Below are 17,673 nucleotides of genomic sequence, written 5' to 3'. Positions count from 1 at the left end.
AAAAATAAAAATAATTCACACATCCTCGTTAATAAGGTAAAAGATTGTGATGGTCCTTGTGAATAATTACCTTAATACTTAAATGTCATGTTTTAAAATATGCTCAGAGTTTTGTCAGCAAAGCCGGAGCATGGGTGGTTTGCTGAGTCAAGTCTTTTCTTGTAACCCAAATACTGCAATTCACCTCATGGCCTTGCATATTATTACAGCTTTGTGAAAGTAAACAAAAGGTACAGCAATGCCTCCCCCCAGACTCAGCTGAAAAGAGGTACTTGCCCAGAGGACTTATGTAGAGTAAAATCATTTCATGGAAGCAATAAAGTGGAGTGGATTTTGGCATAGCCCTCTTTATCCTCGAAAGAGAACAATATCACAGACAGCTTTATAGAAACCCTTTTCCCATGGAGACGGCATGGATTGAGACCTTCACTTCTCTCTTAACTTCATCCATACCTCATTAGCAGACACACACACATACACACACTTCATCTCCAAACAATGGTTTGCCTTCACAATTTCCTCTGCAGGTGGCTAATATCATCACAGCTGGAGGTCAGGGGCATTATTTCCACTACATGGGTGAACAGGTCCTGTCGGTTCATTTTAGTGTTCACAACCTTTGATGAAAAGTTGAATTATCTTTTGTTAGAAAAGACTATTTGACAAACAGCTCATATAAGCTTGCCAAATAATTCTTATACAAAGGCTCAGCCTGGAAAACCACATTTGACCTGATGAAAAGAGATTTCCTCCAGAAACTTCTTTCATTCTCCCTGCATTTTAGTTAGGATTAAAAATTACATTAGTCACAATGATAAAAGTCCAGGTGGAGGTGCATTAATATAGGAATACAGGATTTTTTTTTTCAGGTTTAGTTCATACCCTTAAAACTTTGGACATATTCATCTTCAGAAACGTTTAAGTCCTTTAAAAGAATCCAGATATTTTCACTGGAATTATTATAGGAAATTCTAAAGTATATCCATAGTAAATGCACTTTAATATGCTGTGCAAGGATAATGTATGAATATAAAAAAGGACCATGACACAGTTCAGCATTTCAAATTGTAATTAAAAAACAGTTATAATAAATTAAAAGTGAAACATAGTATGCCAAAGCAGCAAAGAAAACAACAGGATCTCTTATTAGACTCACTGCTGCTGTGTACATGTGTGGCTCTGAGGTCACTGAAGCAAGTCCATCCAAAGTTATAATATGACATTAATCCACTTTAGATTTTGTGGGCCACTGATTGTCAACTCCCTCGGCTGTTACCAATAAGCAGATCCTGTTCCATGCATAATAAAGCAAGTCATGGTGGTGTCAAAAAACTAAAGTGTGCACTTAAACTTTGCTGCTCTACATAGTATATGACTGTGACAGGAGAGAAAACTGGTTACACCCCCCCTGAACTCCTAGAGTTCAGTGGATTATACCAGAAAACAATCTGCAGCAACAAATTCAGGACTGTCACACATCAATCTGTGTCTGCACACACATTCACACATACATGCACACAAACCATGATCTGTAAACGGATTACTTTTGGCAACTTGGCACCCTTCTAGATCCCCACTGGTGACCTATTCTGTGTCTGCACACAAGCCAAAAACAGATCACATGCAGAGGCTCAGCACACATTGCATTGGGCTGTCCACATAAGGGCATCAAATATGTCTAGAGATCATGTTATTTTAAAACGTGGTTCAGGCTTCCAGCTGTAGAGGAAACCACAGGACGGAGTTGACACAGTGGCTAGTCTGAGAGGCTCCTCAGACATCGTCAGGCTTCGCAGAGGACAACTGGGAAATCTACATGGATGCACGGGTGGTCGAGCTTTATAATTCCCTGGAAGGACACAAAAGACAGATTAAAATTGTCTGAAATAATAATACAGAGAAATGGTGATGGTGAGTAAAGTCCTAGTTTAGATTTATGATTTCCTCACCTGAGGTGTTAGGTTTTTGTGAATCCTCTTCAGTTTGGCCTTTTTACGTCCATTTTTTGTCACAATTGTTTCTTCATAGAACTCGTGGGCCAAGTCACCATCTTCATCAAAGAACTTAGAGCTGCAGCACAGGGAAAAACTTAATTGTCCATGCATACATAATATGCTAGAGTGTATCCAAACCTTCAGTAAATGCATAAATTACAGGTTATTAAATAAAACTTGAGTTGTGGCTTGGCAAAATTACAAGACTGAGCCATTTCATATAATACAAATTACTTTTTGTTGCACATAATGTATTTGCAGTAAACAGAAGTGGTCAATGTGAGAGCCACTGAATATACACAACCATAACAAAAACAAAATGTGGTTTCAGGGTGTCAAGCCCACAAGCCTGTGAGAATTAAAAAAAAACACAACCAGCTGCTTAGTTTTCTTATGCCTTGGCCCTTTCAGTCAGTCAGCTGTGGTCCTGTGGTTAAAATGCCTTGTTTTTGAAAGCTTAGGGTGTACAGTAAGCTAACAGGTCAGCCATGAGTATCGATATTACAACTCAGTACAACAGAGCTATGTTGGAGGACAACTAAATCAGCTAAAGCAGTAGAAGACCACAGTATGCTTCTGTGCACTCAAATATAAATGAGGAGAATGGAGATAGTGTGTGGACACATTATCATGGAAATCTAATGAATGACCAGATATCACTAGATGTGAAAAAATTTTGGTTTCTGCTATAATGTGCCAATGGATGGGTCAGAACTGTTGTGCCAACAGTAAAAATATGTGGTTCCATGTTGCCCAGTGTCAACAACACATCTCTTGCCTTCTTAATACCCATATTTCAGCCCAATTGTGCACCTTTTTAGATAATGTTGTTTTAAACGTGCACTGTATGTAAGTATGCAATGTCACATTCACAGGAACTGAGCAATGCTATCACATCAAAATGGAGCTATTCTGAGGAACATTTTAGACACAATGGGGACAGGGAGCTTAAACAAATCTCAAAACCCCAAACTAGTAACAGAATAAATTAAATAAAAAATGTTTGCTTTCAGTTACATGAGAGGAATATCAATATTATTATTCATGTAATATTGACAATATATTCAAGTTCAAGACAAAATTATTAAAAGAATGTCATTTTATATCTATATCTATAACATGTCTGCTATAACACTTAAAAAAAATGTATGATGCAGGTTACATGATGCTGAGGCTTTATTTACCTTCGTCTAGTAAACACAAAAGGTGTTGCACCTGGGAAACTTCGAACTCTTGCCAGTGACTGCTCATTTCCATCTTTGGTTGGATCATCCACACTACCTGAGCCAGAAAAAGGCCAAAATCCTTTGGATTTGGAGCCGCTACCACCCATCTTCAGCTGCAGCACATTATTTTCTTAGGTCACAGGACTGCCAGTGATGCTACAGTGTTACTGTACCAGATGAAATGTGACCTTCAGAATTTTAAACCTATAAAAAAAATGACAAATAGGAAGTAGGATCAGTTTTTTGCAATACACATTATAGCAAAGGCAAAATTATTTTCTACAAGTAGTTTCCTATTTTGGATTAAGAAAAAGTTTGAGTTGGGAACATATTTATTTGTGAATCTGAAATCCTAGTTGTTGTTTTTTTGTTGACATCAAAGGTGGTACCACAAGAAAACAAATGGGCTTTACTATAGCACCTATAGTCAATGCAAAAAGTTACTGTGTACGTAGTGCTTCTATAGCAATTTTTTTCTAATTATACCTTTCTTATGGCTAATATAGTAGAAGACAAATAGAGGTCAAATCCCAGACTCATACATTGCGATATACATAACATAATATATATATTTATTATGCCCTATATCCATATGTCAGTGTGTAGCAGGCCAGTGACAAATCAGTACAACCATACAATACAACTTTATTTGAACACAGCCGTGCCAATGTCGCATACTTGACCATCCTCTTGTGTCATGCTGTTTAATCAAGATTAATTGATATCCGAGAAAATTATAAAACCCTGAAAAACATCAGTGAGCTCTTTGTAGTGTCTAGAGGGCTAGGTACATTAGGTTATCTGGAGAGGGACAGCTAATTTGGCTAGCTAACCTTGAACGACAAGACATGTCCCTACATGTGTGTTAGTCGTTGTTATGTCACTTTATGTCCGGGCTGCTAACATTACCATTAGATAAAGACAATTAGCACTCTGTTACTAGCATTAGCCAGGTCAACATGTCTCTATCTGGTTTACAAAATAACGTATACTGACGTTGTCAACGGCTAACGGTAGCTGGTTTAATAACCAGTGTTTGTCGTTTCAGCTTGATTAAAAACATACCTACAGTGATCTGTTCGCAGGTGAGAATTTTTCCTTGATGAATTTGTCTTGGTGGTTTGCTAAATCTGCACAAGCTCAGACCTCATAACACACTCGCGGCTACGCTAGCTGTTTATGCTAAGTAACGCTGCACGTTATCTCTGTTTGACTCTGTGGGTTGGTAAAGACACATTGTGGTGAGCTGTCGCCACCACACGGACAGGAGTGTGAAACAAGAAAGCTGTACAAGAAAAGGTAGCAGCTGGAACTAGCAAAAACGTTGTGTAAACTTACCCCATTAACTAGATATATACAGTACAGTATATCAGTATGCTGTGCTCTATAGCCAAAAGTAAGTGGACACCAAATGCTTTTAGGTTGTTTTTCATGGTTTAGGTTAGACGCCACAGTGTCAAATAAAGGAAAGCTTAATGCTGCAACATACAATGGTATACTAGACAATAATGTGGTTCCAACTGCATAGCAACAGCTTGCACAAAGCAAGGTCCATAAAGTCCAAATTTTCTGAGTTTGATGTGGCCTGCACAGAGCCCTGCTTTTGTACCAACACCTTTAGGATGAATTTGAACACAGACTGCCAGTCAGGCCTTCACATCCAATACCAGAGCCTGATCTTGTGGCCGACTGAAAGTAGCATATATATATATATATATAAACATGTATGTGCGTGTAAGGTTACTAAGTCCATATACTTTTGGCCATTAAAAACTACCACACAAAAGTTGATCAAACCTTGAACTGAAACTTAAAATGATCACAACAACAAAAGAACCATGATTTATTATCAACAGTTCATTACATAATTAGAATATAAACACAGTTTCACAGTTTAACTTATCCAAACCATTTCACAGATTCATTAAAGTGCCGAAATTTAAAAACAGTCTCAAAAAATATAAACAAAACTAAATGTCACATAAAATGACCTGAACATACACCAGATATATTACTAGAAACACACAAATGTGTCTCTTTTTATAAATTTATAGATAATCTAAGCAAGCAGCATAATCTTTCAAAAAACAACTGCAATGAATTAAATTTATAGTATTCTTTAATGTTTCTTTTTTGTTTTTGTTTTTTTGCCAATTCAGTTCATAACTGGCTAAACTAACACAAAAAGTGGCAACACTTTTAAGTGGCTACATTAAATATAACAGCAGTTTTCCTGCTTCTTAAACAATCTTTATTAAAAACACTGTCATTGTCTGAGCCTTTTCCTTCCCTTTCACACTGCTGGAAATTGTCTTATTGATCGTTGATTCTTCATCGTGTTTAATCACAAAATCAGTTGCATCACTCAGGGTCAACCAGGTGTAGTAATCCTTGCCATAGCATGCTTCATCTTTTCCTTAGCAAGAGCGTAGCGCTTCACAATCTGCCGGACATGCTCTTCCTCCTCACGCTGCAGGATTCGCAGAAAGTTGCACAACTCAGGAAAGCTAAATGCATCCCACTGTGGAGGAGGGTAATTTCACATTTAAAGCAGTTGTGTATATATAGCACATGTCAATGTAATATAATGGCAATTTAAGGCTTATCATATGATCATTCTCAGAGCCAGGAAACTTACATTGACATCCCCTGTTTCATTTTCTTTCAAAACCAGACTCAGGACTTTTTCACTGGGGCCAGCACACAAGCGTAAGTAGAGTGGACATTGATCATCAGAAAGTTTACGCATGTACACTAAGTAAAAGGGAAAGAAAATCAGAATTTAATATTTGATGACACTGTTTTGTTTTACTGTACACACACACAATATTAGGAATGCTACCTTGACTTTGTCTCTCAGTGCGTTCGAACAGGGCAAACTTGGCTGGGTTGTCCACCACAGTGAACTTGTTGAGCAACGCCTCGATGACTTCCCGTACCCGTGTTTGGGAGCTTATATGCAGGTGTTTTGCAGTATCTTTAGGGAGGTAGAAAGAAGTCCGCCGTTTCATCCGTCTGCCCTGCTGATCTTCCTCTTGTGTCGAGCACAAGCTCTGAGGAGGAGGGAGGGAAATCGGCCGAACTAACCGAAAGTGGACCTTGATAAAACCAGTGTAGAACCCGTCTTTATTCTGCAATGTAAATAGATGTACAGCATTAGACGGGGAGTGAAATGGTTTCATGCAATATCAACATAGTTTGTAAACTATTACAATTTTAATTACAAAGTACATGCCTAAATGCTCATACAAAAAAATGATTGATTAGTCACTCACAACCATCATGTAGAGATTGCTGTTGATCTGAGCATTATACTCCTTAACCTTCTGTTGAATCTCAGCGACACTTAACTGCTGTTTACCCAAATCGATCTGTTCATCCTGAAAAATAAAGAACAGGTACAGTCCAGCAGAAGGCTTGTCTTCACTAATGAGCTTTAAGGACAAAGAGAAAGTGACAGAGCAGAAATAAAAGTGAAATAAAATCAAGATCTTAATCTATGAATTTAAAATGAAGCTATGCAGGATTCAATGTCACCAAACAGAGAGTGAAAACTGCTTTGTGCCTACAGGACGGATGAATTATTCCATAGTCTCACTGTTGATCTTCTGACCTTGTGAAAGAAAGATGTAGATGCAGTAAAGTACAGTTCCAGCTCAGAGCCACTGTCCTCCTGACTGTGGAGTGAGTCACTTCCTGTGCTTCCCCAGGTCATCTCCAGGGTTCAGGTAAGCAAGTATTTGAACGTTTAAGGATTTCTCTAACCCCCACTATCATAGAATGATCTCCAGATTTAGATTTGAATGTCCAAAATGTCTCAGCTTGTCTGTCTGTCTGGAGAAGACTGATCCTACTAACAGCTCTTTGACCTCAGCATTCCCGTTTGCTCCTCCCTGTCAATAAAACTTCACAAAAACATCAAAAGGGCCGGCCCACTCCCAGTGACATCTGCTCAAATTATCTTGGGAGAAAAATGTTTGATGTTATTGCTGATGTGTGTAAGTGTAAAAATGTTCCTCACTGATAATGTACATATACTGTATTTTATATTGGACAGGACAGGTTCGCTCTCGTCCTATCATTTATTATTGTCCACATCATGACTACACCACAACCAGTCTGCTGCAGCTTTCACTGAGCGCTCAAACACATCCAGAAATGCAAGAATTCAGACCATTCTTTCTCTCTGATTTTAGTGTTTTTTGTAGGTAAAGATGTGATGGAAACTTTTTTTTTTTATTGAAAATAAAATCTGCAAAAAACTGACGAAAAGCATGACTTGTAACCTGGATTTTTGATATACATATCTTACAATCTAACTGACTTTCCACTCTTCAAACTCAAATTTATTCCAATTTTGCAGGCCTATAAAAAAGGCATTTACAATCAGTGAGAGGCTACAGAAGAGAAGTTATTTTATCAAAATGATATAACAACACACACAGTAAAGCAGACTTTTAATTATTTGATAAGTTGACCATGGGCAGTCCTTTTTTAGTTGTTCTGTAATAAGGACATCTGTTTTATTGTGAAGTTGTTAAGTTGTCCCCTCCCCTCAGCTCTCTCCTAAATGACTTTCTGTATAGATGCCTTGACAATGAAGAGGTAATAAAACCAGCAACTTTGAGGACATATGGTACACTGAAACACAGTGGACAGCAGTGGACAATCTGTTTGTCTCCATCTGCTTGGACCTGCCCAGCTGCACAATATGAACAGAGACAGTTAAAATATGAATTTTTTTCAACACAAAAAAATCCCAGGAAGACAGCACTGCTTTCTGTACAAAAGTACCATTGATAAAAATCTGTGATTGTAGCTTTGTTCCTCACCACATTTGTGTCTGTCTCGATGGAGTCGTCAGAGAAATCTGCCTGGTCTGTTAACAAACTTCCATCTGTGCTGCAGTCCAGCTGGATGAATGGTCGGCAGCGGTAGTGACAAGTGTAACTGCAGTCTGGGAGAGAGAGAGAGGGACCATTAGAGGGTGCAGATTTTGCATTCTCAGTTATGCTTTGGCTAGTGGTCAACTCTTGTGGTGTAGAGCCCTCTGCTCTGGATTTTGTTCAGTAATCTCTGTGCTGAAAGTATCACCCAAATCACACTAACCTACATACAGGCAACATAGCAATATTCTTTACAAAGTAAAAATTGGTCATGATGGATATTAATACATTTAATCAAAATACAGGTCACTATCACTCTGTCATCTGTTTTTTTGTGATTGCTACAACAGCTAATTCTTTTGTTGAACTGGCCCCTAAATATGCCACAGAAATGCCTGAAGTCAAATGATACAGAGAAACAAAGACATCCCCAGGTGCTATCTGTACCAGCATACAGTTAAAACATGGAGTCTGCCAGACCTTCCTTTTGTTAGATAAAGCTTCTCATGACTGGAAAACATAACATAAGCATCCTGCATTCTGGTGATACTGGAAATTGGAAAGTGAAGACTAGAGCTTTAGAAGGACATGGGGTTACAAAGCTGATTTAGATTTTTTTTGTAAGGAATGGCTAAATATTTCTTATTATTAAGCCATTGTCTTGTCTCAATATCAGCCATTTCTTTAAAGGTTCATAAATTTATCATTATTCCCTTTTCTTTTCTTTTTTTTTTTTTTTTTTTACAAAATAAGCAATGATTCACAATGTCTATTATTAGTCCCATTGGAATGGGACTAATAATAGCAGGAATGGCCTGACACTCTGTATGTCATCCTGCCTCATGCAATGCAGATTTAGTGGCTGGTTGCCTGCTTTTGCTTTTTAGGTCAATGCCTGCGGTCAAAAACATGTTTAGCATGTACACACCGAACATAATAAGGCTGGTGGTATTCTACATTTTTTTAATGAAATAAAAAAAATCACTATACGAAAAGGCCAAAACCAATAATGTGTTAGTCCATCTATTGGTATTTTCCAGCTTCCCCACCCTGTCTGTGGCTCGCAACACTAAACCCATTCATTCTTTCTAAAGATGTAAATCTGTAGAAATGAGTATCTAATATACACTTTCATTTTTAAAAAACAAATGGTGTACATGTGGGGACTATGTGAGTAATTAAAGCCAGACAGTGTGTGTGATTGATTCCAAATAAACTATAGTGTGTGGTCATGTTAATGAAGGAATATGTCTCAGTGCAGGCCACAGTGTTGCCCACTGATGTGTTTTCATTAGTTTTTGGAAGACAATGTGGCTGTATGGCACAGAGTAATGAGCTATATCAAGCTTTGGTTACACAGACAATACTTTTTGGAATTTATTGTTGGTAGGAAAATATAGACTATCACCAGACTTATCCTTTAGATAAATTAAAAATAGATTCATATTCAGAAGGTACTCACTGGTGCAGCGTAAACTCTGCTTATAAAGACCCCAGATGAATTCTCCACACAGGTCACACCAGGTAAGATGAGTGTAACCATAGGGCTGGAAGTCATGACCCCCTGCAGCCTCTCCTGTCTGACACCCAGGGGCCTCGATGCTGACACTGTCTCCAACCAGACGAACGACATGGAAGGTGCAGGGCAGACCTGGGTTCACAGGTGGATGGACAGTGCGGGCTGCAGGAGCAGCCAGCTCAATGGGATCATTTACGCTGAGGTCCTGCAGCTCGATCAGCTCACATTTAGACATCCTGTCCTTGATACAGACACTGACATTTCAGGTCAGAACTTGCTGTCCATGGGCTAGTATGTGTGTACATCCAGCTCTGAGAGGAGACAGCATTAATATTCACACCTTTGTATCCTTATTGAGGATGTTGTGAATGTCAGGCTCTGATGAGATGTATTTGGACAAAAAAGCACCAGGTCAGTTTAATTCGAGCCACTTCCAGCTTTGTGCGCTGTGCAGAGGAACAAGCGGCCACCAAATCCTTAGGAGCTGCAAGACAGTGAAATCATACACATTTGTGTACATTACAGTCTTAGTACATGCATGGTCAGTTTCACATAGAAGAATCTGAACTATTTCAGTATTATTTCATGCACTACAAATTCATTTAAAATCAACGTCTGTGCTGTATTATGCTACGGGCTTTACAAAATGGAAAAACAAAAGATTAACCTTTGTTATCTGATGCCAGGATTCATATTATTATGTTAAAATATGGAACAAGATGACAAATATAATCCTGTGCAATCCTCGGACAACTCATAGCCTACTGTTTTTCTGAGCCTGACAGAGAAACAAAACTGCCTATTTTAGATAAAACTCTATCACCAAAACATGGGTCACTATCATTTCATTCATTAAATTCAGAAAGCATTGAACCAACTTCAATCAGTCATTTCAGAAATAAGTGGCAATACAATAAAAGAAAAAAGCCTGCATTCTACAGGTGGTGAGTGTGACAGGCCGTGGTGGACTCTCATAAAATATGAAGAATTGTTGTTCAAAATAAGAAACCCATAACCTGCAATGCTGCTCACATGTTGACTTAACAACTAATAAGACATCCATAAAATATTTAATAGAAGCAATGACAATGGCTGTCATTTGTTCTAATACATGATGAGTGGGCTACTTTTACTTCTGATACTTTACATTTGGCTGATATTTCCACTTAAAAAAGTAACCCTAACCCTGACCTCATCGTGGTTAAGGGTGTTACAAAAAACCAGTATTGACAATAACTGTGATATTTAAAAATGAAACACTGATATCGTGTTACTAATACACATATGATATGTGATATGAAGGGATGGCAGATGTTAGGACATGTGGATCTTCTGTTTATCAGCTCATGGTTGCCCATTCTCTAACTATTAAGTGTAATTCTTGTTTTTGTACAGGTATGGTCACAGACACTCTCTCTCCGCCTCCCTACACTTGTATTTGAGTCTAATTCAAAAAAAAGAGACAAAACACACAATAAACAAAAGATTATATGACTGATACCAATATAAGTAGGCTATTATTACTATTATTTTTCACATTTTCTATAGATATTACAATAATATCATTATCCTGAATTCTTTTGGCCGTGAAAATCATGTAATGAAAATCTGATATGTGACATCCCAAACTGATGTTTTCTACTTTGTAAATAACCTAAATCCTTAGTGACAGAGAGCACAGGCAGGGATTGATACACTTTGACTGTCTCTGCTAAGAAAAAGTTCACTGAATCTGTTTGTCTGGAGCTTCAAGATACGAGTAAAATATCCACAGGTGCATCTGAAACTTAGTTGCGTTAGTTTTCTATAGAGCTGCATTGTGACTTGAATATGAACAACCCGGGGCTCTTTCTGCCAAGTGGGTCACCGCACGGCGCAGTTATTCCCACAGGGCAACAAGAGCACATTGTAACAGGGATCATCCATGCATATTCTGCTGGTTTTGTCATTTTCATGCTAAACTAGGCATGTATGCTTGAGGCTGTACGACAAAAGTTGAAATTATTCTTTATTTGTTGCAAGAAGCAGCTCCCTTCTGTAACGGGACAGCCTGGTTTAATCCTGCAGTCTGAAACGGGGCGACAAACTCATTTGACAGTGACAATCGAACAAATCTAGTGATTTGCTGACAGACAAGCCGTTAAAGAAATGACCTTACCTCGTGCAGTTCATCAAAGTCACTTATAGAAGAGGATATTTGGAGAGTGGTCGCAGTTTGACGTTGAATTAACATCGAACCGTCCCTCGCCAGACGCACGCACTTCTGTTTGCGCATGCACATTGGGAGTGCGGGATTACCGTCTAATCCCGTATGGGTATTAAACCATCCTGAGAGAGGCACCATGACAGGAATCACTACTCTCACACATTACAGATATACTGCATGTGTACTGTCATGGAGGATACACTATATTAAACATTTGAGTAGGGGCCCACCTCTTTCTAATAAGACACCCTTTATTGTAAGCCTGTTAGCTTTGTTAGTGGCTAATAAATCATAATTTGTAGAGCATTAAAAAGACATTAACAAAAACAACAAAAAGAATTTCTTGCCAGGTTATGACACATCCCTTTTCTTTGATTATTGAAAAAATTTAATGACCTATTATGTTATGTTCGAGTCTGAGTTTTTATTACTGTATGTATGTATAGATAGATAGATAGATAGATAGATAGATAGATAGATAGATAGATAGATAGATAGATAGATAGATAGATAGATAGATAGATAGATAGATAGATAGATAGATAGATAGATAGATAGATAGATAGATAAAGCTGCAAGTAAAATGAGAGAGAGGTCATGGGAAACTTTTTCCACATTTATTGCAGGTAACAATAGCTGGTAGGCTACTAATTTTACTATTTTGGGTTTTGGCTCCAAAACAGCCAAAGCTTCATTGAAAACAAATATGTTTAAATGTATAATTTCATATAGAGTAAAACTTCAGTTGGACTCCAGTAATGGACGAAAAGTGTAATATACAGTGTAAAAAATAAATTATCCATACAGAAAATTTAAATACTCCAGAACCTGATTATTATACAGCGCAGTACTTATACTTATTTACATTCCAACACTGGACTCTAATTACAGGTCACAATAAAATCCCATTTCCCCAAGTCTAAATCTCTGGTGAAAAATAAACAAAGAAACACACAATCTAAATAAACAGTGGCAGAGGATGTAAGAGAGGAGGGAGGGAAAGATAGAGAGAGGGATCTCCTGAATGAACATGTTGTGTTCTTGTGTGTCCAGTGTGTGGTGGCCTTGCAGAGTCACAAGCTTATTAGAGAGTAATTGGAGCACAATAGAAAATGAACAGCGGACAGTGAGTGTCCATTGAGTTGGTGGATGTGGAATGGGTGGTATTAGTCTGAGACATCACATTTATACATAACCCACAACAAGCACCCAGACTAGTTTGCCTGCATGGGCATGTGATTTCGAACTATGATTGCAGCTATTATTATTGTTATTATTATTATTATTATTATTATTATTATTATTATTATTATTATCAAAAACTACAACATTTGAAATAATTTGTACCTTAATTAGTTGTGCCTAGAGTTCCGGTTATGACTGAACCATAAAAACTTTTTATTTAATTTTTTTTTTTTTTTTTACCCTAGATGTATTTGGGGAATCTTTCTAGGAACGCTCCACGTCAGCCTGAACTAGGGGTGTTAAGTTGGCCAGAAAATAAAACAGACAAGACTACCGGGTATTCAGAATAAAAGCGTAAAAAAGAAGTTGCAATAAGATTAATATTTTGGTTTACATTTAAATTTGGTTTGTGTTTACACAGAAATTGCACAGATTGTTACAGCCCCTCTCTATTTTACAAGACAATGCAGAAGAATTGGTTTGGCTGAGTAAGGGACGATTAGACAATGAGGATAATGAAGAAGTGTCCTCTCTGGTTCATTATCCAGAGAAGACAGAACACAGAAATGAGTTCCCAAGCTCCTGGTGATATGTCTACTGGAGGGTTTGGTTATTTCTTGTTAAGCTGCAATGAAAAGTCTGTGTGAGGAGCCTGAAATCCTACACTTACAGTATTTTCACTAATTAGACTTCTGCACAAGTTTGGCAGGATCAACCTTCCATGAGGAGGCAAAAATGAGCGGAAAATTGGCTTTTCAGTACAATAAACTATTATTATTATGATCAGAGAAACACATTGAGTATATTCTGGATTTGTGGTGGATTGGTAAAACGACGCTTTATATTGAAAAATCTAACCGGAAGTATATTTTTTGACCCGGGGGCGCCACATAACAACGTAGAGCATGCCGGTCTGATAACTTGGGAACAGATTCATTCCTGATTCGTGAAGATACAGTTATGTGACAGCTCCTTGAACAGCTCAGTCTTCTGTCTTTAAATGAAGCAAGGCCCCGGCAGGAGAAGGTCAGACTTTTCATCCACCATCAGTTCAGCTTCGGTTCCGCTCAAACTGCGAGTTCGCTTCAGGAAACAGCCCGGGGCTTGTGTCGGCTGTTGGTGAGCTGCAAAGGTCCACGTAACAAGTTTACCTAAACATGGTTCATCTCAACAGAGAGTCTGAATCTGAGCCTCGGATCTACGGTTTTACCAGCACAGCTTCCGTAGTGCTGACCCACTTAATCTGCATTGTCTTCAGTGTATTCATTGCACTTCTGTCTCGGCCCGGTACAAGTGAGTGCTTCTACTGTTCACATATTTTCATGTCGCTGTCCCTCTGTGTTCATCATTTGTTCATGTTTGCTTTATTTCAGGTTTGTTTTCCTGGCATCCTTTCTTCATGACACTGGCTGTAAGTTGGAACTTTCAAAAGAAAAATATTTTCAGCTGTAAACACATTGCATTCACAATTTCTGAGAGCCCACCAAGGCAATGTCTCCATTATGGTTGTTTTGTCCAAAACCTTAGGATATGCAATTTACTGGCTTATATGACAAAGAAAAGCAGAAAATCTTCACATATTAGGAGCTGGAGTCAGATAATATTTGGCATCTTTGTTTGAAATGACTGAAACAATTAATTGATTATTAAAATAGTTGCTGAATAATTTTTTCTCGACCAATCGATTAATCAACTGACAGCTCTAGATTGGTTGATCAACAAAAAATTATTGGCAGCTATTTCGATTATTGATCTCACAAGTCATTTTAGACAAAAAATGCCCAAAAAATTCACCAATTCCAGCTTCTCCAATATGCAATTTGAAAATCAGTTTAGGCTTTGGGCTTTTTTTGACAGTTTTTATACTATTTTCTGATATTTTATAGACGAAACAATTCATCAGATAATCAAGAAAATAATGGACAGATGAACAAATATAATTATTAGTTGACCAATTTCATTTTCTTCTTTTCCTTCAGTTTTCCTTTTTCATGACCGAGGCCATACTACTCTTCTCCCCCCATGGCTCCCCCATCAAAAGGTTTCCACACAAGACCAAAGGTCGTGTTCACTGGATTCTGCAGTGCCTCTGTCTTTCCTGTGCAGTCCTGGGTCTGGCAGCCATCGCTTACAACAAACACCTGAATGGTAAACCCCACTTCACCTCATGGCATGGTCTGCTTGGCCTGCTCACAGTGTGTGTGGTTGGGTTGCAGTCCTTGGCAGCCGTGCCTCTCATTTACCATTCTCTGGCCAAAGGCTGGTCGCTCGCCAAACTCAAACGCTACCACGCAGCGTCTGGACTCGTCACCTACCTGCTCGGCAGCATCAGCCTGCTGCTCGGCCTCTGCTCTGCCTGGTTCACCGCTTCTGTCAGAGAACACACCTGGTACCTGTCAGCACTATGCCCTGCTCTCAGTGCCCTCATCATCATGAACCAAGTCACCAGTGCTTACATGGCTAAGAAACGGTTGCAGTCTTGACAGAGGACACAGTATGGACGCTTAAACTAAACTGTCACTGACTACTTGTGCAAGAGATTTCATTTTTTCATTCACGTGCAATCACTTTGATTTACATAAAAGTAAAAAAAGGATGCCTCATGCCAACAGTTTGTCCAAGAGGCACCAGCACCAAATGTGGATAATGAAATCCTTTTCCTTGATTGCTGTTTTTTTACCTAATATACACAGGACTGTAGCTACAATTGAGGTCATGTGTATTTTTAATTTTTTTGGGGGGGGGGGTTTAATGACTTCAGGAGTTTTCCTTTGTCAGTTACACACACATTTCACATGTTGAACTTTTTGAGGTTTCCGTTGTTTTTAGCCATGCTAACTTTAGTCTAAGACCAAATACCTGCAGAAGTATTGACCGTCACATCAGCCTCAGCTCCACTGCTAATTAGCAAATGTTACCATGCTAACAAGCTAAACTAAAATTTTGAACATGGAAAACATATTACCTACTAAAAATCAGCATGTTGGCAAAGCATCGCTGTGTGTGCAGCCTTGGAGAGCTGCCGGCATGGCTGTAGATTCTAAAATGTGACTGATTTTAGGCAAAAAAATTATTCAGTTAATTAAAAAATATATATGGATATATAGAAATTTACAGAAAATATGAACAAAAATAAATAATAAAAACTGACCTAGAGTTTTTCACGGGTAGTCACAAATCCACTATTGGATTTTCAAATTCATGACCTCTGTATCTCTAAAATCTTGCCTACAGCCCTGAATATACTGTTTGTTGAAGTTGTTGAATTTTTGTACCTCAGGTTGCTTATTATCCTGCCTATGATTACTGATTTAGCCACATGAATGAGATGATAATGTCATAATAAAGGTTATGTCCTAAATTAAAAGCATTTGTAAATAATTCACACTGCAATAGAAGAGTGTTTTATTGTTAAAATAACATTGATAACACAGTCATATTCTGCTTCGATCTAGGCTGCATGTACGAAATTCTTACTGGATCAGCCGTCAATGGGTCAAAGTGAACAAAAGGTTAAAAAACATAATACAAAAAAAACCAATATATTTTCCATCATAAATAAATAAATTTCAGACACTTACATGGAAATAAGGGAAACAACTGCCAGGTGAGTGAACACCAATAAGAAGTTATAAAAAACATTAGAAAATGAAGTATTCCCATGAAACATAAAAATACACATAATTAACAAGAATGGCAAACCATTGTTTTAATATACTAATGATTCCCAAGATTCAAATGTAACATGTTTTCAACAGATTGAGAAGACTGGGAATAAAGACATGGGGTCAGTATACTGTACCTTGTACAGTTCACAAGCAGATATGATCCAAAGTGCCAGCTCCAACTTCAAATCTGAAACAAACCAAATCACAAGTTCTAAAGACATGCTGAAGAAAACTGGAGATGTCCTTGATGATAGAAATGAAGCATCCAGAATGGCAGGGATGGAGCCAGTAGCAAATAAAACAAAAAGTGAACAGTACTCAGACTTTGGGGGCAAAAGGGCCCCACAAGAAAACATCTCTACAAAAAATGTGACTTCATAGGGAATGTTTTGTTGTCTCAGGTTATCCAGTGTTTTCTAAAGGCTAACCACTGCATTTAGCCTATTTTACCAACGGAGGGAAGGGACTTTCCTAAATCTAAATACCTTGAGGTGTCTTCACAACACAGGAACACAAGGCTACAGAGAACAGCAAAGACCTAAACTCCCTAAAGCACTGCAGATATACACTGACACTACTGAAGCTACTTACACTGCACTGCATTTAGGTGAAAAGCTACCATATAATGGCACTGTCAGCTTGGTAAGGCCACCACACCACCTGACAAAGTCATTGGTGGTTGTAATGTAACGTTCATATATATATATATATATATATATATATATATATATATATATATATATATATATATATATATATATATATTATATATATATATATATATATATATATATATATATATATATATATATATATAATACGTATATACATACATATTATAGATATATATGTATATTTACACACACACATATATATATATATATATACACACTGTATGTATGTGTGTATATATATATATATATATATATATACACACATGATTTGATGGTTGGTGGCTACATTGACTCAGGGTGCATGAATGCAATGGT

The 17,673-nt window shown here is 37.8% G+C and overlaps 3 protein-coding genes across 5 annotated transcripts; 1 reads left to right on the top strand and 2 right to left on the bottom strand.

The window, feature by feature from the left end:
• Positions 1 to 1,051: 1,051 nt before the first annotated feature.
• Positions 1,052 to 4,442, bottom strand: tusc2b (tumor suppressor 2, mitochondrial calcium regulator b). 2 transcript variants are annotated; one of them, XM_056397157.1, is made up of 4 exons: positions 4,290 to 4,442; positions 3,179 to 3,424; positions 1,950 to 2,070; positions 1,052 to 1,849 (listed from the first exon to the last, which is right to left on the bottom strand). In XM_056397157.1, exons 2-4 carry the CDS (start codon positions 3,325 to 3,327, stop codon positions 1,784 to 1,786), a joined length of 336 nt encoding a protein of 111 aa, XP_056253132.1. In that variant the 5' UTR covers positions 3,328 to 3,424; positions 4,290 to 4,442; the 3' UTR covers positions 1,052 to 1,783. The 2 variants fall into 2 exon arrangements, with proteins under 2 accessions (XP_056253132.1, XP_056253123.1); XM_056397148.1 differs by having other exon boundaries at positions 4,286 to 4,441.
• Positions 1,790 to 16,401, top strand: LOC130182304 (transmembrane reductase CYB561D2). Of its 2 annotated transcripts, none has more exons than XM_056397135.1 (3): positions 1,790 to 1,911; positions 14,390 to 14,427; positions 14,996 to 16,401. In XM_056397135.1, the coding sequence occupies exons 1-3, from the start codon at positions 1,821 to 1,823 to the stop codon at positions 15,497 to 15,499; spliced, it is 633 nt and encodes a 210-aa protein (XP_056253110.1). In that variant the 5' UTR covers positions 1,790 to 1,820; the 3' UTR covers positions 15,500 to 16,401. The 2 variants fall into 2 exon arrangements, with proteins under 2 accessions (XP_056253110.1, XP_056253102.1); XM_056397127.1 differs by lacking the exon at positions 1,790 to 1,911 and adding an exon at positions 13,721 to 14,309.
• rassf1 (Ras association domain family member 1) lies at positions 5,051 to 12,195 on the bottom strand. Its single transcript, XM_056397115.1, has 7 exons — positions 11,784 to 12,195; positions 9,569 to 10,109; positions 8,053 to 8,177; positions 6,496 to 6,600; positions 6,063 to 6,351; positions 5,859 to 5,974; positions 5,051 to 5,741 (listed from the first exon to the last, which is right to left on the bottom strand). The coding sequence occupies exons 2-7, from the start codon at positions 9,858 to 9,860 to the stop codon at positions 5,592 to 5,594; spliced, it is 1,077 nt and encodes a 358-aa protein (XP_056253090.1). The 5' UTR covers positions 9,861 to 10,109; positions 11,784 to 12,195; the 3' UTR covers positions 5,051 to 5,591.
• Positions 16,402 to 17,673: the final 1,272 nt, after the last annotated feature.

Source organism: Seriola aureovittata, chromosome 2, assembly GCF_021018895.1.
Source record: "Seriola aureovittata isolate HTS-2021-v1 ecotype China chromosome 2, ASM2101889v1, whole genome shotgun sequence".
NCBI lineage: Eukaryota > Metazoa > Chordata > Actinopteri > Carangiformes > Carangidae > Seriola > Seriola aureovittata.
This window is presented reverse-complemented; position numbering and strand designations above follow the sequence as displayed.

Excerpts from the sequence above, each read along its gene's own strand:
- tusc2b (XM_056397157.1), bottom strand. The coding sequence starts at position 3,327 with ATGGGTGGTAGCGGCTCCAAATCCAAAGGATTTTGGCCTTTTTCTGGC. Across the intron at positions 2,071-3,178 it reads TTTGTGTTTACTAGACGAAG|CTCTAAGTTCTTTGATGAAG; the intron begins GTAAATAAAGCC and ends CCTGTGCTGCAG. Across the intron at positions 1,850-1,949 it reads ACAAAAACCTAACACCTCAG|GGAATTATAAAGCTCGACCA; the intron begins GTGAGGAAATCA and ends GTGTCCTTCCAG.
- rassf1 (XM_056397115.1), bottom strand. The coding sequence starts at position 9,860 with ATGTCTAAATGTGAGCTGATCGAGCTGCAGGACCTCAGCGTAAATGAT. Across the intron at positions 8,178-9,568 it reads GCAGAGTTTACGCTGCACCA|ACTGCAGTTACACTTGTCAC; the intron begins GTGAGTACCTTC and ends TCTCTCTCCCAG. Across the intron at positions 6,352-6,495 it reads GCAATCTCTACATGATGGTT|AATAAAGACGGGTTCTACAC; the intron begins GTGAGTGACTAA and ends TTTACATTGCAG.
- LOC130182304 (XM_056397127.1), top strand. The coding sequence starts at position 14,174 with ATGGTTCATCTCAACAGAGAGTCTGAATCTGAGCCTCGGATCTACGGT. Across the intron at positions 14,310-14,389 it reads TCTGTCTCGGCCCGGTACAA|GTTTGTTTTCCTGGCATCCT; the intron begins GTGAGTGCTTCT and ends GCTTTATTTCAG. Across the intron at positions 14,428-14,995 it reads CTTTCTTCATGACACTGGCT|TTTTCCTTTTTCATGACCGA; the intron begins GTAAGTTGGAAC and ends CTTTTCCTTCAG.